The sequence below is a fragment of the Molothrus ater genome, chromosome 6 (assembly GCF_012460135.2).
Source record: "Molothrus ater isolate BHLD 08-10-18 breed brown headed cowbird chromosome 6, BPBGC_Mater_1.1, whole genome shotgun sequence".
NCBI lineage: Eukaryota > Metazoa > Chordata > Aves > Passeriformes > Icteridae > Molothrus > Molothrus ater.
Genome location: NC_050483.2, coordinates 16,874,456 through 16,898,892, shown reverse-complemented (window position 1 = coordinate 16,898,892; position 24,437 = coordinate 16,874,456). Strand labels below are relative to the sequence as shown.

General features: G+C 48.4%; 1 protein-coding gene across 1 annotated transcript in view; it reads left to right on the top strand.

The window, feature by feature from the left end:
• The window catches only part of LOC118687323 (mucin-5AC-like), a 47,629-nt gene that overhangs the window by 22,834 nt on the left and 358 nt on the right, over positions 1–24,437 (top strand). The window contains exons 30-44 of the mRNA XM_036384247.1: positions 369–4,779; positions 4,862–13,218; positions 13,385–13,608; positions 14,448–14,622; positions 14,803–15,053; positions 16,343–16,526; positions 16,889–17,087; positions 17,974–18,152; positions 18,379–18,448; positions 19,192–19,223; positions 21,116–21,150; positions 21,517–21,639; positions 22,509–22,637; positions 23,274–23,331; positions 23,942–24,047. Of these exons, the coding sequence (XP_036240140.1) occupies positions 369–4,779; positions 4,862–13,218; positions 13,385–13,608; positions 14,448–14,622; positions 14,803–15,053; positions 16,343–16,526; positions 16,889–17,087; positions 17,974–18,152; positions 18,379–18,448; positions 19,192–19,223; positions 21,116–21,150; positions 21,517–21,639; positions 22,509–22,637; positions 23,274–23,331; positions 23,942–24,047 (14,533 nt within the window). The remainder of the gene's footprint in view (positions 1–368; positions 4,780–4,861; positions 13,219–13,384; positions 13,609–14,447; positions 14,623–14,802; positions 15,054–16,342; positions 16,527–16,888; positions 17,088–17,973; positions 18,153–18,378; positions 18,449–19,191; positions 19,224–21,115; positions 21,151–21,516; positions 21,640–22,508; positions 22,638–23,273; positions 23,332–23,941; positions 24,048–24,437) is intronic.

The window sequence follows — 24,437 nt, the reverse complement described above, 5'->3', positions numbered from 1 at the left end:
AAGCAAATACACTGAACCAAATGCAAAGCAATTGAGACTTGGGTTTTTTCCAGAGTGTATAAATTATACCTGAGCCTTATTTCAGCACCTTGTAACACATAATTAGTATTCTCTTGGGAAGTGACAGTTTGAAACATGTCAGTACCTTAAATTGCTGGGTGATGGATTTTCTGTTCTACAATATACTAAAATAAACTGAGGCGCTACAGGAGCATAATGCAAGACAAATGACATTAGGAAAACTGTCAGCCCATTTAAAACAAGAAAAAAGTTACAAAATTTTACATTTAACAACAAAAAAAAAATAGTATCTACAGGAATTAATTCTTAATTTCATGGTCTCTTCCTTTTCATTGTCTCCTTCACAGTGTCACCAACTACATCAGTATGTGTTCATGAAGTCTGTAAGTGGTCCGAATGGTATGACGGGAGTCTACAAACCCCTGGCTATGATGGGGGAGATTTTGAAACTTTCAATGATTTACGAGCAAAAGGTTATGAAGTTTGTGAAGCCCCAAAGGCTGTTGAATGCAGAGCAGAAAAGTTCCCTGATATACCACTCAAAGACCTTGGCCAAAAGGTAGAATGCAGTACAACACGAGGGCTTATATGTTACAACAAGGATCAAATTTCAACAATGTGCAACAACTACGAAATCAGAATCCTCTGCTGTGTTTTTGTACCATGCTCTTCCACAGCACCTTTCAGCACATCAACCCCAGTCACAAGGCCAACTCTGACAGAAACATCTACTGAAACAATGTATTCAATTACTACTGAAAGTACAACACTCATACCTTCACCTACTGAAGAAACAACTAGAACCACAACACCTGTCACCACATCTCCTTCAACAATTCCTCTTTGTTTCAAAGAACAATGCTACTGGTCAAGATGGTATGATGTAAGTTATCCAGGGTCAGGTTATGATGATGGAGATTTTGATACGATTGAGAACATTGAAAATAATGGATACCAAGTCTGCAACAATAGAAAGGATGTGGAATGTAGAGCAGTAAGGTTCCCAAATACACCATATCCTCTACTAGAGCAACACATAACATGTAACACAGAAGAAGGGTTGAAATGTTACAATAAAGATCAACTGCCACCAATCTGCTATAATTATGAATTAAGATTTAAGTGCTGTGTGAATATACCAGTGCCATGTGAAACTACGCCGGAAATCCTGACTCCAACAACACAACCAACTACAATGCCAACAAGTACAATGTCCATACCAGAACCAACAACTCTAAGTTTGCAAACAAAACACAAGACAACCACCAAATACACAATTGAACCAAAAACAGATTACATACACACAAGAATAACATCAAAACCAACGACGACAACTCAGAAACAAACTACAACAACACCAGTGCAAAGCAGCACAACTAAAACAACATATTCACCTACAATCCCCTGTGAACCTGAAGTGTGCACCTGGAGCGAATGGTTCGACGTCGACTTCCCCTCCTCGGGGCCCAACCAGGGAGACTTCGAAACCTACCAGCACATCCGTGCCGCCGGCAAGCAGGTCTGCCGGCAGCCAAAGCAGATCGAGTGCCGGGCGGAGGACTACCCCGACGTTGCTATCCAGCAGGTGGGGCAGGTCGTGCAGTGCGACGTCCACTTTGGACTGGTGTGCAAGAACGAGGACCAGACGGGCAAATTCAAGATGTGCCTCAACTACAAGATCCGCGTGCTCTGCTGCACCCCCAACTACAACTGCTCAATCCCAATCCCTGTGATAACAACCAGCCCCACCACCAGCACCACGACCACGTCGATCCCGTCCTCCACCACCACAGTCACCACCTCCACCTCCACGCCATACATCTCCACTACGACGAGTCCCACCTCCACCGAAATCATCACTTCCACCAGCACCACCATCCCCACACCGACGACCTCTACCACAACATCCTCCACCACCCCCTGTGAACCCGAAGTGTGCACCTGGAGCGAATGGTTCGACGTCGACTTCCCCTCCTCGGGGCCCAACCAGGGAGACTTCGAGACCTACCAGCACATCCGTGCCGCCGGCAAGCAGGTCTGCCGGCAGCCAAAGCAGATCGAGTGCCGGGCGGAGGACTACCCCGACGTTGCTATCCAGCAGGTGGGGCAGGTCGTGCAGTGCGACGTCCACTTTGGACTGGTGTGCAAGAACGAGGACCAGACGGGCAAATTCAAGATGTGCCTCAACTACAAGATCCGCGTGCTCTGCTGCACCCCCAACTACAACTGCTCAATCCCAATCCCCGTGATAACAACCAGCCCCACCACCAGCACCACGACCACGTCGATCCCGTCCTCCACCACCACAGTCACCACCTCCACCTCCACGCCATACATCTCCACTACGACGAGTCCCACCTCCACCGAAATCATCACTTCCACCAGCACCACCATCCCCACGCCGACGACCTCTACCACAACTTCCTCCACCACCCCCTGTGAACCCGAAGTGTGCACCTGGAGCGAATGGTTCGACGTCGACTTCCCCTCCTCGGGGCCCAACCAGGGAGACTTCGAGACCTACCAGCACATCCGTGCCGCCGGCAAGCAGGTCTGCCGGCAGCCAAAGCAGATCGAGTGCCAGGCGGAGGACTACCCCGACGTTGCTATCCAGCAGGTGGGGCAGGTCGTGCAGTGCGACGTCCACTTTGGACTGGTGTGCAAGAACGAGGACCAGACGGGCAAATTCAAGATGTGCCTCAACTACAAGATCCGCGTGCTCTGCTGCACCCCCAACTACAACTGCTCAATCCCAATCCCCGTGATAACAACCAGCCCCACCACCAGCACCACGACCACGTCGATCCCATCCTCCACCACCACAGTCACCACCTCCACCTCCACGCCATACATCTCCACTACGACGAGTCCCACCTCCACCGAAATCATCACTTCCACCAGCACCACCATCCCCACGCCGACGACCTCTACCACAACTTCCTCCACCACCCCCTGTGAACCCGAAGTGTGCACCTGGAGCGAATGGTTCGACGTCGACTTCCCCTCCTCGGGGCCCAACCAGGGAGACTTCGAGACCTACCAGCACATCCGTGCCGCCGGCAAGCAGGTCTGCCGGCAGCCAAAGCAGATCGAGTGCCGGGCGGAGGACTACCCCGACGTTGCTATCCAGCAGGTGGGGCAGGTCGTGCAGTGCGACGTCCACTTTGGACTGGTGTGCAAGAACGAGGACCAGACGGGCAAATTCAAGATGTGCCTCAACTACAAGATCCGCGTGCTCTGCTGCACCCCCAACTACAACTGCTCAATCCCAATCCCCGTGATAACAACCAGCCCCACCACCAGCACCACGACCACGTCGATCCCGTCCTCCACCACCACAATCACCACCTCCACCTCCACGCCATACATCTCCACTACGACGAGTCCCACCTCCACCGAAATCATCACTTCCACCAGCACCACCATCCCCACGCCGACGACCTCTACCACAACTTCCTCCACCACCCCCTGTGAACCCGAAGTGTGCACCTGGAGCGAATGGTTCGACGTCGACTTCCCCTCCTCGGGGCCCAACCAGGGAGACTTCGAGACCTACCAGCACATCCGTGCCGCCGGCAAGCAGGTCTGCCGGCAGCCAAAGCAGATCGAGTGCCGGGCGGAGGACTACCCCGACGTTGCTATCCAGCAGGTGGGGCAGGTCGTGCAGTGCGACGTCCACTTTGGACTGGTGTGCAAGAACGAGGACCAGACGGGCAAATTCAAGATGTGCCTCAACTACAAGATCCGCGTGCTCTGCTGCACCCCCAACTACAACTGCTCAATCCCAATCCCCGTGATAACAACCAGCCCCACCACCAGCACCACGACCACGTCGATCCCGTCCTCCACCACCACAGTCACCACCTCCACCTCCACGCCATACATCTCCACTACGACGAGTCCCACCTCCACCGAAATCATCACTTCCACCAGCACCACCATCCCCACGCCGACGACCTCTACCACAACTTCCTCCACCACCCCCTGTGAACCTGAAGTGTGCACCTGGAGCGAATGGTTCGACGTTGACTTCCCCTCCTCGGGGCCCAACCAGGGAGACTTCGAGACCTACCAGCACATCCGTGCCGCCGGCAAGCAGGTCTGCCGGCAGCCAAAGCAGATCGAGTGCCGGGCGGAGGACTACCCCGACGTTGCTATCCAGCAGGTGGGGCAGGTCGTGCAGTGCGACGTCCACTTTGGACTGGTGTGCAAGAACGAGGACCAGACGGGCAAATTCAAGATGTGCCTCAACTACAAGATCCGCGTGCTCTGCTGCACCCCCAACTACAACTGCTCAATCCCAATCCCCGTGATAACAACCAGCCCCACCACCAGCACCACGACCACGTCGATCCCGTCCTCCACCACCACAGTCACCACCTCCACCTCCACGCCATACATCTCCACTACGACGAGTCCCACCTCCACCGAAATCATCACTTCCACCAGCACCACCATCCCCACGCCGACGACCTCTACCACAACTTCCTCCACCACCCCCTGTGAACCCGAAGTGTGCACCTGGAGCGAATGGTTCGACGTCGACTTCCCCTCCTCGGGGCCCAACCAGGGAGACTTCGAGACCTACCAGCACATCCGTGCCGCCGGCAAGCAGGTCTGCCGGCAGCCAAAGCAGATCGAGTGCCGGGCGGAGGACTACCCCGACGTTGCTATCCAGCAGGTGGGGCAGGTCGTGCAGTGCGACGTCCACTTTGGACTGGTGTGCAAGAACGAGGACCAGACGGGCAAATTCAAGATGTGCCTCAACTACAAGATCCGCGTGCTCTGCTGCACCCCCAACTACAACTGCTCAATCCCGAATCCCCGTGATAACAACCAGCCCCACCACCAGCACCACGACCACGTCGATCCCGTCCTCCACCACCACAGTCACCACCTCCACCTCCACGCCATACATCTCCACTACGACGAGTCCCACCTCCACCGAAATCATCACTTCCACCAGCACCACCATCCCCACGCCGACGACCTCTACCACAACTTCCTCCACCACCCCCTGTGAACCCGAAGTGTGCACCTGGAGCGAATGGTTCGACGTCGACTTCCCCTCCTCGGGGCCCAACCAGGGAGACTTCGAGACCTACCAGCACATCCGTGCCGCCGGCAAGCAGGTCTGCCGGCAGCCAAAGCAGATCGAGTGCCGGGCGGAGGACTACCCCGACGTTGCTATCCAGCAGGTGGGGCAGGTCGTGCAGTGCGACGTCCACTTTGGACTGGTGTGCAAGAACGAGGACCAGACGGGCAAATTCAAGATGTGCCTCAACTACAAGATCCGCGTGCTCTGCTGCACCCCCAACTACAACTGCTCAATCCCAATCCCCGTGATAACAACCAGCCCCACCACCAGCACCACGACCACGTCGATCCCGTCCTCCACCACCACAGTCACCACCTCCACCTCCACGCCATACATCTCCACTACGACGAGTCCCACCTCCACCGAAATCATCACTTCCACCAGCACCACCATCCCCACGCCGACGACCTCTACCACAACTTCCTCCACCACCCCCTGTGAACCCGAAGTGTGCACCTGGAGCGAATGGTTCGACGTCGACTTCCCCTCCTCGGGGCCCAACCAGGGAGACTTCGAGACCTACCAGCACATCCGTGCCGCCGGCAAGCAGGTCTGCCGGCAGCCAAAGCAGATCGAGTGCCGGGCGGAGGACTACCCCGACGTTGCTATCCAGCAGGTGGGGCAGGTCGTGCAGTGCGACGTCCACTTTGGACTGGTGTGCAAGAACGAGGACCAGACGGGCAAATTCAAGATGTGCCTCAACTACAAGATCCGCGTGCTCTGCTGCACCCCCAACTACAACTGCTCAATCCCAATCCCCGTGATAACAACCAGCCCCACCACCAGCACCACGACCACGTCGATCCCGTCCTCCACCACCACAGTCACCACCTCCACCTCCACGCCATACATCTCCACTACGACGAGTCCCACCTCCACCGAAATCATCACTTCCACCAGCACCACCATCCCCACGCCGACGACCTCTACCACAACTTCCTCCACCACCCCCTGTGAACCCGAAGTGTGCACCTGGAGCGAATGGTTCGACGTCGACTTCCCCTCCTCGGGGCCCAACCAGGGAGACTTCGAGACCTACCAGCACATCCGTGCCGCCGGCAAGCAGGTCTGCCGGCAGCCAAAGCAGATCGAGTGCCGGGCGGAGGACTACCCCGACGTTGCTATCCAGCAGGTGGGGCAGGTCGTGCAGTGCGACGTCCACTTTGGACTGGTGTGCAAGAACGAGGACCAGACGGGCAAATTCAAGATGTGCCTCAACTACAAGATCCGCGTGCTCTGCTGCACCCCCAACTACAACTGCTCAATCCCAATCCCCGTGATAACAACCAGCCCCACCACCAGCACCACGACCACGTCGATCCCGTCCTCCACCACCACAGTCACCACCTCCACCTCCACGCCATACATCTCCACTACGACGAGTCCCACCTCCACCGAAATCATCACTTCCACCAGCACCACCATCCCCACGCCGACGACCTCTACCACAACTTCCTCCACCACCCCCTGTGAACCCGAAGTGTGCACCTGGAGCGAATGGTTCGACGTCGACTTCCCCTCCTCGGGGCCCAACCAGGGAGACTTCGAGACCTACCAGCACATCCGTGCCGCCGGCAAGCAGGTCTGCCGGCAGCCAAAGCAGATCGAGTGCCGGGCGGAGGACTACCCCGACGTTGCTATCCAGCAGGTGGGGCAGGTCGTGCAGTGCGACGTCCACTTTGGACTGGTGTGCAAGAACGAGGACCAGACGGGCAAATTCAAGATGTGCCTCAACTACAAGATCCGCGTGCTCTGCTGCACCCCCAACTACAACTGCTCAATCCCAATCCCCGTGATAACAACCAGCCCCACCACCAGCACCACGACCACGTCGATCCCGTCCTCCACCACCACAGTCACCACCTCCACCTCCACGCCATACATCTCCACTACGACGAGTCCCACCTCCACCGAAATCATCACTTCCACCAGCACCACCATCCCCACGCCGACGACCTCTACCACAACTTCCTCCACCACCCCCTGTGAACCCGAAGTGTGCACCTGGAGCGAATGGTTCGACGTCGACTTCCCCTCCTCGGGGCCCAACCAGGGAGACTTCGAGACCTACCAGCACATCCGTGCCGCCGGCAAGCAGGTCTGCCGGCAGCCAAAGCAGATCGAGTGCCGGGCGGAGGACTACCCCGACGTTGCTATCCAGCAGGTGGGGCAGGTCGTGCAGTGCGACGTCCACTTTGGACTGGTGTGCAAGAACGAGGACCAGACGGGCAAATTCAAGATGTGCCTCAACTACAAGATCCGCGTGCTCTGCTGCACCCCCAACTACAACTGCTCAATCCCAATCCCCGTGATAACAACCAGCCCCACCACCAGCACCACGACCACGTCGATCCCGTCCTCCACCACCACAGTCACCACCTCCACCTCCACGCCATACATCTCCACTACGACGAGTCCCACCTCCACCGAAATCATCACTTCCACCAGCACCACCATCCCCACGCCGACGACCTCTACCACAACTTCCTCCACCACCCCCTGTGAACCCGAAGTGTGCACCTGGAGCGAATGGTTCGACGTCGACTTCCCCTCCTCGGGGCCCAACCAGGGAGACTTCGAGACCTACCAGCACATCCGTGCCGCCGGCAAGCAGGTCTGCCGGCAGCCAAAGCAGATCGAGTGCCGGGCGGAGGACTACCCCGACGTTGCTATCCAGCAGGTGGGGCAGGTCGTGCAGTGCGACGTCCACTTTGGACTGGTGTGCAAGAACGAGGACCAGACGGGCAAATTCAAGATGTGCCTCAACTACAAGATCCGCGTGCTCTGCTGCACCCCCAACTACAACTGCTCAATCCCAATCCCCGTGATAACAACCAGCCCCACCACCAGCACCACGACCACGTCGATCCCGTCCTCCACCACCACAGTCACCACCTCCACCTCCACGCCATACATCTCCACTACGACGAGTCCCACCTCCACCGAAATCATCACTTCCACCAGCACCACCATCCCCACGCCGACGACCTCTACCACAACTTCCTCCACCACCCCCTGTGAACCCGAAGTGTGCACCTGGAGCGAATGGTTCGACGTCGACTTCCCCTCCTCGGGGCCCAACCAGGGAGACTTCGAGACCTACCAGCACATCCGTGCCGCCGGCAAGCAGGTCTGCCGGCAGCCAAAGCAGATCGAGTGCCGGGCGGAGGACTACCCCGACGTTGCTATCCAGCAGGTGGGGCAGGTCGTGCAGTGCGACGTCCACTTTGGACTGGTGTGCAAGAACGAGGACCAGACGGGCAAATTCAAGATGTGCCTCAACTACAAGATCCGCGTGCTCTGCTGCACCCCCAACTACAACTGCTCAATCCCAATCCCCGTGATAACAACCAGCCCCACCACCAGCACCACGACCACGTCGATCCCGTCCTCCACCACCACAGTCACCACCTCCACCTCCACGCCATACATCTCCACTACGACGAGTCCCACCTCCACCGAAATCATCACTTCCACCAGCACCACCATCCCCACGCCGACGACCTCTACCACAACTTCCTCCACCACCCCCTGTGAACCCGAAGTGTGCACCTGGAGCGAATGGTTCGACGTCGACTTCCCCTCCTCGGGGCCCAACCAGGGAGACTTCGAGACCTACCAGCACATCCGTGCCGCCGGCAAGCAGGTCTGCCGGCAGCCAAAGCAGATCGAGTGCCGGGCGGAGGACTACCCCGACGTTGCTATCCAGCAGGTGGGGCAGGTCGTGCAGTGCGACGTCCACTTTGGACTGGTGTGCAAGAACGAGGACCAGACGGGCAAATTCAAGATGTGCCTCAACTACAAGATCCGCGTGCTCTGCTGCACCCCCAACTACAACTGCTCAATCCCAATCCCCGTGATAACAACCAGCCCCACCACCAGCACCACGACCACGTCGATCCCGTCCTCCACCACCACAGTCACCACCTCCACCTCCACGCCATACATCTCCACTACGACGAGTCCCACCTCCACCGAAATCATCACTTCCACCAGCACCACCATCCCCACGCCGACGACCTCTACCACAACTTCCTCCACCACCCCCTGTGAACCCGAAGTGTGCACCTGGAGCGAATGGTTCGACGTCGACTTCCCCTCCTCGGGGCCCAACCAGGGAGACTTCGAGACCTACCAGCACATCCGTGCCGCCGGCAAGCAGGTCTGCCGGCAGCCAAAGCAGATCGAGTGCCGGGCGGAGGACTACCCCGACGTTGCTATCCAGCAGGTGGGGCAGGTCGTGCAGTGCGACGTCCACTTTGGACTGGTGTGCAAGAACGAGGACCAGACGGGCAAATTCAAGATGTGCCTCAACTACAAGATCCGCGTGCTCTGCTGCACCCCCAACTACAACTGCTCAATCCCAATCCCCGTGATAACAACCAGCCCCACCACCAGCACCACGACCACGTCGATCCCGTCCTCCACCACCACAGTCACCACCTCCACCTCCACGCCATACATCTCCACTACGACGAGTCCCACCTCCACCGAAATCATCACTTCCACCAGCACCACCATCCCCACGCCGACGACCTCTACCACAACTTCCTCCACCACCCCCTGTGAACCCGAAGTGTGCACCTGGAGCGAATGGTTCGACGTCGACTTCCCCTCCTCGGGGCCCAACCAGGGAGACTTCGAGACCTACCAGCACATCCGTGCCGCCGGCAAGCAGGTCTGCCGGCAGCCAAAGCAGATCGAGTGCCGGGCGGAGGACTACCCCGACGTTGCTATCCAGCAGGTGGGGCAGGTCGTGCAGTGCGACGTCCACTTTGGACTGGTGTGCAAGAACGAGGACCAGACGGGCAAATTCAAGATGTGCCTCAACTACAAGATCCGCGTGCTCTGCTGCACCCCCAACTACAACTGCTCAATCCCAATCCCCGTGATAACAACCAGCCCCACCACCAGCACCACGACCACGTCGATCCCGTCCTCCACCACCACAGTCACCACCTCCACCTCCACGCCATACATCTCCACTACGACGAGTCCCACCTCCACCGAAATCATCACTTCCACCAGCACCACCATCCCCACGCCGACGACCTCTACCACAACTTCCTCCACCACCCCCTGTGAACCCGAAGTGTGCACCTGGAGCGAATGGTTCGACGTCGACTTCCCCTCCTCGGGGCCCAACCAGGGAGACTTCGAGACCTACCAGCACATCCGTGCCGCCGGCAAGCAGGTCTGCCGGCAGCCAAAGCAGATCGAGTGCCGGGCGGAGGACTACCCCGACGTTGCTATCCAGCAGGTGGGGCAGGTCGTGCAGTGCGACGTCCACTTTGGACTGGTGTGCAAGAACGAGGACCAGACGGGCAAATTCAAGATGTGCCTCAACTACAAGATCCGCGTGCTCTGCTGCACCCCCAACTACAACTGCTCAATCCCAATCCCCGTGATAACAACCAGCCCCACCACCAGCACCACGACCACGTCGATCCCGTCCTCCACCACCACAGTCACCACCTCCACCTCCACGCCATACATCTCCACTACGACGAGTCCCACCTCCACCGAAATCATCACTTCCACCAGCACCACCATCCCCACGCCGACGACCTCTACCACAACTTCCTCCACCACCCCCTGTGAACCCGAAGTGTGCACCTGGAGCGAATGGTTCGACGTCGACTTCCCCTCCTCGGGGCCCAACCAGGGAGACTTCGAGACCTACCAGCACATCCGTGCCGCCGGCAAGCAGGTCTGCCGGCAGCCAAAGCAGATCGAGTGCCGGGCGGAGGACTACCCCGACGTTGCTATCCAGCAGGTGGGGCAGGTCGTGCAGTGCGACGTCCACTTTGGACTGGTGTGCAAGAACGAGGACCAGACGGGCAAATTCAAGATGTGCCTCAACTACAAGATCCGCGTGCTCTGCTGCACCCCCAACTACAACTGCTCAATCCCAATCCCCGTGATAACAACCAGCCCCACCAGCACCACGACCACGTCGATCCCGTCCTCCACCACCACAGTCACCACCTCCACCTCCACGCCATACATCTCCACTACGACGAGTCCCACCTCCACCGAAATCATCACTTCCACCAGCACCACCATCCCCACGCCGACGACCTCTACCACAACTTCCTCCACCACCCCCTGTGAACCCGAAGTGTGCACCTGGAGCGAATGGTTCGACGTCGACTTCCCCTCCTCGGGGCCCAACCAGGGAGACTTCGAGACCTACCAGCACATCCGTGCCGCCGGCAAGCAGGTCTGCCGGCAGCCAAAGCAGATCGAGTGCCGGGCGGAGGACTACCCCGACGTTGCTATCCAGCAGGTGGGGCAGGTCGTGCAGTGCGACGTCCACTTTGGACTGGTGTGCAAGAACGAGGACCAGACGGGCAAATTCAAGATGTGCCTCAACTACAAGATCCGCGTGCTCTGCTGCACCCCCAACTACAACTGCTCAATCCCAATCCCCGTGATAACAACCAGCCCCACCACCAGCACCACGACCACGTCGATCCCGTCCTCCACCACCACAGTCACCACCTCCACCTCCACGCCATACATCTCCACTACGACGAGTCCCACCTCCACCGAAATCATCACTTCCACCAGCACCACCATCCCCACGCCGACGACCTCTACCACAACTTCCTCCACCACCCCCTGTGAACCTGAAGTGTGCACCTGGAGCGAATGGTTCGACGTCGACTTCCCCTCCTCGGGGCCCAACCAGGGAGACTTCGAGACCTACCAGCACATCCGTGCCGCCGGCAAGCAGGTCTGCCGGCAGCCAAAGCAGATCGAGTGCCGGGCAGAGGACTACCCCGACGTTGCTATCCAGCAGGTGGGGCAGGTCGTGCAGTGCGACGTCCACTTTGGACTGGTGTGCAAGAACGAGGACCAGACGGGCAAATTCAAGATGTGCCTCAACTACAAGATCCGCGTGCTCTGCTGCACCCCCAACTACAACTGCTCAATCCCAATCCCCGTGATAACAACCAGCCCCACCACCAGCACCACGACCACGTCGATCCCATCCTCCACCACCACAGTCACCACCTCCACCTCCACGCCATACATCTCCACTACGACGAGTCCCACCTCCACCGAAATCATCACTTCCACCAGCACCACCATCCCCACGCCGACGACCTCTACCACAACTTCCTCCACCACCCCCTGTGAACCCGAAGTGTGCACCTGGAGCGAATGGTTCGACGTCGACTTCCCCTCCTCGGGGCCCAACCAGGGAGACTTCGAGACCTACCAGCACATCCGTGCCGCCGGCAAGCAGGTCTGCCGGCAGCCAAAGCAGATCGAGTGCCGGGCGGAGGACTACCCCGACGTTGCTATCCAGCAGGTGGGGCAGGTCGTGCAGTGCGACGTCCACTTTGGACTGGTGTGCAAGAACGAGGACCAGACGGGCAAATTCAAGATGTGCCTCAACTACAAGATCCGCGTGCTCTGCTGCACCCCCAACTACAACTGCTCAATCCCAATCCCCGTGATAACAACCAGCCCCACCACCAGCACCACGACCACGTCGATCCCGTCCTCCACCACCACAGTCACCACCTCCACCTCCACGCCATACATCTCCACTACGACGAGTCCCACCTCCACCGAAATCATCACTTCCACCAGCACCACCATCCCCACGCCGACGACCTCTACCACAACTTCCTCCACCACCCCCTGTGAACCCGAAGTGTGCACCTGGAGCGAATGGTTCGACGTCGACTTCCCCTCCTCGGGGCCCAACCAGGGAGACTTCGAGACCTACCAGCACATCCGTGCCGCCGGCAAGCAGGTCTGCCGGCAGCCAAAGCAGATCGAGTGCCGGGCGGAGGACTACCCCGACGTTGCTATCCAGCAGGTGGGGCAGGTCGTGCAGTGCGACGTCCACTTTGGACTGGTGTGCAAGAACGAGGACCAGACGGGCAAATTCAAGATGTGCCTCAACTACAAGATCCGTGTGCTCTGCTGCACCCCCAACTTCAACTGCCCATTCTCCACCCTCTCTACCACCACTAGCACATCCACCATTAGTACCCTTAGTGAACCATTCTTTACAACAACTTCTCCCATTTCGAGCACGCCATGTTTCTGCAAGATTGGTGATGCTATTTTTTCACCTGGTTAGTTTGCTTTTTTTTTGGCTCCTTTTTATTTATTTGCAATTTGTTTTCGTTATGGATTTTTTTTCGTGTTTCTTTTCTTTCATTATCCTTTTTTCTTTATTCCTTTCTGTTTTTTGTTTGTTTTTTTCTTATTCTTCTAATATTTCTTTTGTCTTTTTTACAGGTGACTTGATTTACAACAGAATTGATAGTGATGGATGTCGATTTTATGCCATTTGTAGCCCAACATGTAATATTGAACGACACACTGTACATTGTCCTGTCACTACTTTGCCAGCCACCAGTTCCTCTGAGTGGTCCACAATAACAACAGCAGTTCCTCTGCCTCCCACTTCTACACGTCCTGCTTTTCATGGTTGTGTTTCCAGTCTTTACCCTCCGTTACAAGTATGTTATTTTTGTCTTTGTTTTTGACTGTTGAAATAATATCATTTATTGCCTGGTATCTGATTGGTAGACTTTGTAGTCTTTAAAACTTACATGTGCTGATTGTCTTAATTATTTTGCTAATGATGGGCAATGTATAGGACATAATATTTGAATTTTTCCACTTTCTGACTTTCAGATTTTTATACTGCTAAAGCAAGTGACAATATTATTTTCTTGTTACTTAATTTTTAGTAAAACTCTTTGGTGCATTGCTTATGTAAAGTATCTTCTCACTGACAGAATAGAAGGAGTATGTATCTTATTTTTTCACTAAAGGGAAATATTTGAGATTCAGTAAAGGCTTGTATCTGTTTCCCTTCTCCTGCCCTTTTATATATACTCCTTTAAACTTTTTTTATTATGTTCTCTGTTGACCATGAAGTACGCTATACACAGAATATAGGAAAGCAGTTCCTGTAACCTGTGTCCCCAAGCTCCAGAAGAGTTCCTCATGCAGAAGTAACAGGTGGTGTTAAGGTTTCCACCTCCTTTTAACATTAAAAAGTTAATCCTGTATTATATTGACAACTTTTTTCTCTCAGTGAAAATTTTCATTTTAGTTTTCTTTTTAGTTTCAGTAAAGTAAGTCTAGTTTATTCCCCATAACATGGTCAGAATTTTGAATACCTGTAGTTCCCATTAAAAGTAATTAATACCAAAATTGAGGAGAAGTAACACACATTGATTTCCTTTCCAACACTACCATTACTGGAAACATAGCATAAATCTAAAAAGAGCAGTAAAGGTTATACCTGTTTACAGAGTTTTTTGAAAAAAGCTTTTTCTTCATTTTGCAGCCTGGAGAAAGATTCAAATTATCCAACTGTACAGAAGTCATCTGTAATGGAGACAACAATATAGATGTAGTACCAACGTACTGCCCACCAGTAAAGGAAATTACCTGTGCAAACAAATATCCACCAATGCTGGTACCTGATGAAAATGGATGCTGTTACCGATATGAGTGTCAATGTAAGCATCATTAGATACGAGAATAACATTTAAAAAATAGAAAAAAAGGCCAAGCTTTACACAGGTTATATGGGCATTTTCATTTCTTAGGGTTGCTCTATAAATTGCAGTATTTTCAGGTTTTAAATTTTCTTCTACCTAAATTCTCATCCTTATCTTCCAAATATTTTCTCTGTACAGGTGTGTGTAGTGGATGGGGTGATCCTCATTACATTACTTTTGATGGAACCTATTATACCTTCCTTGAAAACTGCACTTACGTCCTGGTGAAACAGATTGTCCCTAGATATGACAACTTCCGTGTTTACATTGACAATTATTACTGCGATGCAAAAGATGGACTCTCCTGCCCTAAATCTATTATTATTTTCTACAAATCTGCAGAAGTGGTGCTGACTCGTCAGCTCATGAATGGTGTGATGACCAATGTGGTAAATACTTTTTTTCTATTTTTGCAAAAAAGAAATAGTGTCTATGAGCCTTACTGATGCTATTTTGAGATACAGTCTGTTAGAATATCACATCATGGAGGTGATCAGGGCAGAGGGTGTCACTAGGGTGAAAAAAAAGGGTTGCACTGGATGCTAAGAACAAAATTCGTATTTCATGAAAACTGGTACATTGTGCCATACACTTATGTAAAAAAGCACACTTTGAAGAAACACAAATGCAAATTGCAAGCAGGAATCTTCTCCCAGAGGGAAGATGGATATGTATCCCTTATATGCTGGATGACTGCTTTCTCTCCATATGGAACTTTGGCACCAAACAGCCTTGACACAATTCCCCCTTCAATTTCTTACAGTGAAGAGAGGTATAGCTGAAGAAAAGGGGTAACTTAGACTGTCACCTGACCTTCATGATCCAAAGTAGTGTTGGCAAACCAATGAAAATGAAAAGATAGTCCCACTCTTACACTGGAGAATCTGTTCATTGATTAGAGAATCTTTAGAAAGGGAGAAAATTTTGTCTGAATAGGCACTCTTGCCTTAGAATGCCATGCCAAATTCTCAGTCAGAAATACATGTTGGTTCCCTGTGAAAGAAGGCAGTAACTGACAATTTTAACTCGTGCTTTAGCCTGATTCAGTGAGAAGAGAGCTGCAGAATAACTTCTGACAAAAAACTATTAGGCAAATAATTTGCCTTTATTAACTCATAAGATACTGGCTGCAAATTGAAAATTTTAACAAATAAATATGATCACTACTAAATAAAACTGGCACTAAGGGCATCTGACTTAATTTTGAATTCAGACAGCTCTTCCTATGTCAATTACTATGTAATATGGAGATGGTGTGACTATCTGGCAAAGTTATCACATAATAATGGCAGGGATGTTTCTGTAGCTAAAGAAAACTACCACACATTTTCCTATGAAATGTTTCCAAGGCACATAATCATGAGGGATACAATGAAAATACTTGGACTTATATGCATAGAATACTGTGTATTAGCATACAATCATCACAAACACAGTATGTAGAGGCCACTTGGATTATTATCACATTTTAGCAATATAGCAATACAAGCCAAGATAGCAATGCAAATATATGCTGTCATTAGGATGCCAATGGGCACTGGATGTGATGAACAACAACATGGACTTATCCATAATTATGAAGATTAGAAAATATATTATTTAAAACAATCAGGCAGAAGCAGTGCTTATTCTGATGTGGTGTTTTGGTTTGGTGTTTTTTTTTTAACCCTGCATTCAGATGTACTTCAACAAAAAGATTGTTGGACCAGGCTTCAAAAAAGATGGCATTTCTTTCTCCACTCTTGGCATCAATATGATTGTTGAAATAGAAGAAATTGGTGCAGTCATCACCTTTAGTGGTCTGATTTTCTCTGTCAAGCTCCCATACAGCAAATTTGGCAACAACACCGAAGGACAATGTGGTAAGAAGGCTGCACAGATTGGAGGGAGTCCTCTTTCCCTACCCCTACCTTTGTTATGCTCACCCACTCTGGCTTTGCAGTCTTACAATTGACAGAGATTTTTAAACAGCAGTAAATGGAATTGAGTACAGTTTTGCTCTTCAACTTCTGTAGGATGTCAAAAGCTCAATATATCTTTGAGGCTGGGGTTTTACATCTGTTTGTTTTTCCATAACCTAAAGTTCAACCTAGAGAAAGTGTTCTCTAGGAAGCAAAGCAAAATATGCATTTCATGAGCACATCACACCTAAACATATCAGCCCAGGAATGTATTGTGCATCTCTGATGTGGCTTAGGAGACTTACTCACCTTGTCTCTTCCAGGAACGTGTACAAACAATAAAGAAGATGAATGCCGCTTACCAAGTGGTAAGATCATTTCCTCCTGTCCCCAGATGGCTCATCACTGGATTGTTGACAACGACAAGTCATGCCATGGAGTGCCAATACCACCAGCTATAACTACACCTCCACCAAAGCCGCAATGTCAAACACCTCCACTCTGCAAACTTATCTTGAGCGAGTAAGAAAACAAATTCATTTTTTCTAGACACAACTGTCTCAGTATCTTACAAGAAGAATAACAGCTATAGCTTTAGCATGTGATAACTGAAAATGTCAGCTTAGTGACAGAATATATATAGTAAAAGGCCTTTGCAAAAGAAACTGGTCTGCCTTAATGATTTGCATGCCAAAGATAACTGAGCAAGGAGAGGTAAAGTCAGAAAATCAGGGATGCAGCGAGCACTAAAATCAATACTCCCTGGCTGCAATACTTCCAGAGTTTGTTCATTAAGTATTAAGCAAAGACTGAACTCTAAATTTGAAGTGGGTCTTCAGTACAAATCGTAGAGAAGCCATTTACCAAACAGGTGAAGAGAGCAGATGCAAACAGATGAGAAGTGTCCTTCTTTCTTTGTACGTTTTAGCTAAAATATGGAGTTCCAAAAGTGCAAAGGCTTGTTGCCTGAAGTATGTCCTATACCTGTGTAGGCTGACAAGGTTACTTATAAAAGCCCTCTTATATATGCTTTCTGTAGTATCTAGTAAGTTTGGAGCTATTTTATGCGTGAATTTTCTACTGCTACTTTTTTCATTCCTTTTTTTCAATGTAGTGCAGTTGCCTTTTACACTATATTTCTGATGTCAAGCCACTAAAAAGTTGCCTACACATACAGAAATACTATGACTATTAACATCTTTAGGAAAAAAAGGCACTACAGATTTCTTAATCTTTCCTGAATCTATCTCCCAGCTTACTGGCCATTCCTAGGGTCTTATTTCTCATAATACCTTCCTTTCTGAAGCAGAGTCACATGGTATGAACTGGAAAGTGTTGTCTGACAGGAACAGACTTTGTATAATGGCTCATTAATATAGAAGGGGGTTGCTTTCTTTACTATCTGCAGGGTTTTTGCAGAATGTCATACTGTGATACCACCAGAACCATTTTTCAAAGGCTGTGTTTTTGATGGATGTCGCATAGACGATGAATCCATGCAGTGTTCCAGTTTGGAGATATATGCTACAGAGTGTGCTGCTAGAGGTGTCTGCATTGACTGGAGAGGAATGACCAACAACACATGTTGTAAGTGTTGCAGGACCAAAATGTGTGTGATAAATGGTAGAAATTAGTGCTTTATTCACTAAACAAGTCTTATATCTGACACTTGGTTACTGTCTACAAAAACCCAGTGGGGTCCTTTCTCACAGAAGCTGCAGATTAAGAAGGCAAAGCTGGAGTAATTTTTTTCTGAAAAAAATGCATCTACTGTCAATTTTTAATCTTTTTTTTTTGTCTTTTTTCCATGCAGCATTCAGCTGTCCATCAAGCATGGTATACAAGCCATGTGGGCCCATTAATCCAGTTACTTGTGACCAAAGGTATGGAAAAACAAAACACCCCACCCTGAGGCACCTGCTTATATTTTTCTACTATCTACTTTCCTCAGAAATTTGAGTTATTTCACAATGAAATGTGTTGTGAATTTCACTAACTTATTCAAGATTTATAAATACTGGTCAGCTCTAGGAACAGGTGCTTCCTGTTGCCCTTCAGAAAGTGTACATTTTTTGTCTCTCTTGTATCTGACATGATACGCTGCTCTGCCCTCTGCCTCACCACAAAAGTGTTGTACTCAAGCACATATATTCTTCCCATTCCAGCTATGAGCATCCTGGCTATGGAGTAACTGAAGGCTGTTTCTGTCCTGAAGGAATGACACTCCTGCGTGCAGAGAGCAACATCTGTGTCTCTGAATGCTGTAAGTCATCTGTAGCTAATTTGGGGAATAAATAGAGATGGGGATTGTTAGTCAGGAGGCCTGAGTTCTATAGTCATCTTCTACATGGTCAGATCATTGTACATCAGCTTCCCTAAGTGCCACCAGTTACAAATTGAATAATAGTCAATATTACCCTTTTTTCCCATCATCCTTCCTTACGTAAGACTCACCAAGATGGTAGAACCCTACAGTTCAGCAAAATTAGTCTGCATGTTCATTTTCTTGTTAGCTTTATCTTCACAGTATTTTTATTTGAAACTGCACGTATGTATTCCTTTGTCAGTTTTCAATGGTGTAAATACCCATTCATTTGTTTGTCTCTTTTTTTCTTTTTCTCTCTAGCCTGCAGAGAACCAAATGGAATGTCCAGATGGGTGAGTATCACAATAAGTATGGCTTAATGAGCACAGACAAGTGAAACAAGATGATATTTAGTATTCCACTAAACCAAGGCTTTGTCACAAATGTTTGTTCACTTTCAGTCTTAAAAATAATGAGTACTAGAGCACCCCTAAGAAATTTAACAATAAGTGATAAAATATTCTTTCATTAAACTCACAGGAAAAAAAATGTAAAAAAAAAAGAGAGAGAGCGAAATGGGAGTAGTGGAAGATAGGCATATATGCTTATTTTATTTCCACAAATTTGGCTTGCTAAAATTACTAGAAACGAAGGGAGAGATGGATAACAAAGTTTACCTGTTGCTTATCATGTTCATATCTTGCGTTCTTAGTTCCTCAGCTGCACAGAAATCAGCAACCTAATGTGAAAATGAGTATGTCATATCTCTTATTAAAAAATGGATGTGAGGCTCAATCATTTCTCCTTTAGAACTCCTGTAACTCTCATACTAACACTATTAACAAATAAAAAGTAATAGCTTTGTGAACTCAGAACCTTTAGCAGCCTCCAGTGTCTTCCCGGAATAAGCAGTTTGTGGGTCTCCTATGAAGTCTAGAATATAAAAAACCTGATATAATCAGTTATCACTATATGCATGAATATGTTAACTAGAAGCAAATAAAATTATTTTGGTTTAATTTTGTATTTAATTTTTTTCTTTCCTTTGTCTGTGTTTTTCTTTTTTATTTAGCCAGGAGAAAAATGGACAAAAGATTGTCAGGAATGTGTCTGTGACAAAAATACTCTTAAGGTGAAGTGTACAAAGCATGAATGTTCTCTGACACAGCAAGTATTTTGTGAAGAACCAGGTTACATGCCTGTTGAGATACCAATACCAGAAGATCCATGCTGTACTAGGACTGAGTGCTGTGAGTACTGTCTTAACCTATTCCACATGATAAAGAATTATATTAATTTTAGGAAACTACAGCAATAATTTTGCATTTTTTAATACTTTGCATTGATGTCATAATGCTTTTTAGAGCCTTCTTGCAGAGCATACAGTAAATGCCTAACGATAACAAATTTAAAGATTAAAAGATTTTATATAGTTAGACATAGAAAAGTAACTGAAAATCTCCTATAAGTTTACATTGAAAGCCTTTAATACTGCCACTACCTGAAATAATATTCAAAAAACATTTTTTATTTCATTTCAAAGACCAGTATTAGGAAAATTAACTTTAAATAATCAGGACTATTTTTTAAAAATTGCTCAGGAAAGTTCCAGAACCAGTTATCAGACCAGAGAGTCATCAGATTTCCCCACTGGTACAAATTTCTCTTTGAAATTATCTCTTTCCAGCAATTATTACTCTGTTTTTCTCAGTGTTTTGTTTCACAAAGATTATGGGAAAGCCTAATCACATTGAAAACACCTTGGCACATAGAATGAATTAGTCATTAAACTATCTTGTGTAAACACCATATCTACCCCATGGGAAGACTTCAGAAGTTCATGTAAAACAAAATTGCTTTAATTGAAAAATTCTGAGCTCATTATTTTCCATATTCTCTTACATGAAACAGACTGCAACACAAGTCTCTGCACTGACATCACACCCCAGTGCTTAGAGGGACAGGAAATAATCACAATAATGCCACCTGGAAACTGCTGTCCTATCTTTGAATGCAGTAAGTATTGTGCACCCTCCTCATGTGGTATTTACCTCTGTATTTTTCTAGGTTACAAAAAACTTATAAGAGAGAGATGCAAGATATCTGTGGTATCATATTGGGCCTTGTAGTGAATGAGTGTTAAGGCCACTGCCACAGCTTACAAAAAGGGCCTACAAAGCTATGAAACAGAAGTTTTTTCATATGTTTCTGTCTCCTAAAACACCTCTTTCTTCCTTCTTTACAGGACAGGGCTGTGTAGTCAACGAAACCTATTATGCAGTAAGTACACAGAGTTACTCACTATAAAAATATACCCTCACATAGTTCACAGTGCAGTGTTTTTGAGACACCTATCATGGTCCATATTTTGTAGGAAGGCCTGAGATAAAACATTATTCATTATTTCGCTGAGATTAACACCCTCTGGACAAGCAAAATCTTATTCTGCTCTCCTTTCTACATTAGCAGAATTTGATTCCAAAATCGATATTACCAAACCAGAAACTCTGCTTAAATAAAACAACCAAAATTGTATTTATGGATAGTTTAGCCTATACATAGTTCATCTTTGTATTTTCTGTAACTTGTATACACGGAGCAACTTGTTTTAACTGACTAATAAAGGGTTTTTCCAACTTCTCCTAGCCTGGAGCTGCCGTTCCATCAGGCCCCTGTGAAGAATGTACCTGCTCTGCATCCTCTCCCTCAAGGCCTCAGGACCTCATGGTCACATGCCAGCCTGTTATCTGTGACACATACTGCCCACTGGTGAGTGCTGATCTGCTGCCAGAAATTCCTACCCCTCTCAGCTCTAATAACCACCCGTTCAGGTCAGTGACATTAATGACTTAATGCCATTGTCTCTCCATTTCTTTCAAAACAGGGCTATAAATACACTGTGGAGCCCGGACAGTGCTGTGGCATGTGCAAGGCAGCGGCTTGTGTAGTGACTGTGGGAGACAACATTACACACGTGCTCCACGTAATTACCTCTGGTTTACCTCACTTTTGGGGAACTCTGCTAGTCTTTCCATTCTTTCCTCTCCTTGTTGTTGTCACATTTATTTCCTCCATCTTTTCTCATATTAGACAAATGCTTACTCAGGCAGGGGCTGGACAATCTCCACACAGCCTAAACAATACCTTACACCACAAAATGCCAGTTCTAAGACTTCTGGAAGCAACTGCGCTATGATACTGAACAATGGCTTTCAGAAATCAACATAGGAAAATACATAGGTGGAGGCAAAGGGCCATTGTTTGCCTCTAGTTCTGAAACTGTAGCATCCATTTTGCTCAAAGGACAATTTTATCTGTGGAGGCATTTTAACACATCCATATATTCTAATGACAAAACCATTGAAATGCAAATCATTCTTTCCAAATGAGGCCATGTACTTACCCTATTCACACAAAAAGCACCTCTATATCCATATAAAAATAGAACCTCTTCACTTGGTCAATGAAAAACACTTAATAGCAGTATGATAATGTGGCAAATAATTAACAGCTGAAATTCAAGGAAGTTGTTTGGAATAATCAAACTACTATAGACAGCAACAGTAAGACATCGGAGGGCTTTTGTTTCATTTTTATATAAGATGATCCTAATTTGTTTTAATTTTGACTACTTTCAGGAAGGAGAACATTGGAATCCACCTGGTGATAACTGTACTGTTTACACATGTGAAAAACATGCTGACCAGTTCATTCAAGTCATCAAAGAGGCAAGCTGTCCTGCCTTTAACCATGATGAGTGTGATCCAGTAAGTACTGTCCTTCCAGTTCTCATTTCTGGAAAGGCTGCAGTGCCTAACACCAGTGATAGAAGGATCAAAGTGTCCAATGAAAATAACTAGCAGACACATCATGCAGGAAGTAACTCTCCTTTTATCCTCTCTGAACCTAGTCCCAGTCAAATTTTATCTCAGAAAAGCAACTAAAAATTAAAATGAGTGATATAAAAATCCTCACTGAGGATCAGACATGAGAGAAAAATATACAGCATGATATTTTGGATTGTGTGTCAAGTGACCTAGAAGCAAAAATCAGCCTCTGGCAAGTCACTTATTTCATTCATTGTGTTACCCTGTCTGTTTTAATCCTTCACCTTTACTGACTTTGGTCACAATATTTTGACTTACATGTTCTAGGAGCTTTATTGCTTGCTGAAATTATACTACTAAACTGAGGGTTTTCCTCCATTTCAACTTTCAAATCATGTCTTTAATATTGATAAAAGTTATGTGCCCTTAATATTTAGCCTTGCTTGAAATTAGATTCCATGGCAATACAAAAATATACACAGTCTCTGGTGCCAGAGAAAATCAGAAAGCAGGGAAAGTCTGCTTTAGCATGCAGATATGAAACCTGAGTTATCTTTTTATGTTTTCCCACTTAAGGATGATATCAGGCTATCTGATGATGGCTGCTGTTTAGTGTGCCGAAGAGTACCGAAACGTAAGTAATAATAATTTTGTTAAAAGTATTGATTATATGTGCCTGGTTAGCTATATTAGCTCATTTTGCACAATGGGTGCATAGACAGATGAGGTGAACTGACCAGGTTTGGGTTCACTGCTTCACTGGGGTGAGAAAGGAAACAGGTGGAAAAGAAACAGGACATTTGCATTATGCATTTTAAGTCCCAGTAAAACAGATAAAACAGTAAAACTTTCCTATTCCCTACTGTTAAATGCTGGCTTTTTTGTGGGAGGGTGAGGACAATGACTACTCTCCAACTTCCATAGATAGACTCTCTTCAAGGAGGAAAGTGAAGCCAGTTCTGAGAGATGGCTGTGCATCAAGCAGTTACCACAGTACTGCTCTTAATTTCTGCATTCTGAATCAAGTTGTCTAAGAAAAAGGGAGAGTTTCATCCACTGATAACACAAACACCAAGTCTTCATTTGGCCCTCAGCAATTAAAAGAAAAATGCATTGTGACTTAGTTTTCTATTTCTGTTCCATCCTCCTTAGTTTTCAGTTACAAACTGTCATATCATACACAGCTATCTATTTATATGCACAGGCATTTTAACCTGTTTTCCTTTGCTTTGTGATGACCTCAGTTTGTATGAAGTACAATACGACTACTGTCATCAACTACAATGGCTGTGTGTCTCCTGCACCTGTTGAGATAACATACTGTGAAGGCAGCTGTGATGCTTACTCACGGTAAGTGGCATACAAGATAATGGTGGCCTCTTGTCTTCTACTCTTTACACCAGTTACATCAAGCAAATCACAAGTGTTTTTCTGATGTGTCCAACATCCACCCAGCCATCAACTGTTTCCATTGTGCTAATGAACATGATATTGTGCTAGCTTGATTATCTCGAGATTCAGTGCTCAACAGCCTGTTCAGCATCATAGTGAATAGATCAAAATTTTGATTTTGCCCATTTAAAACTGAGGTTATTTGTTTCTCATTGTTATCTCACTGGACTGGCTCACTATGTGATCTGGAATAATTCTTTACTTTTTCTGTGCCTTAATGAAGACTTAGAGTCATAAATTTTTACAATGAGGAGCAATTTACCCGTATTTCACCACAATACTGTAAGA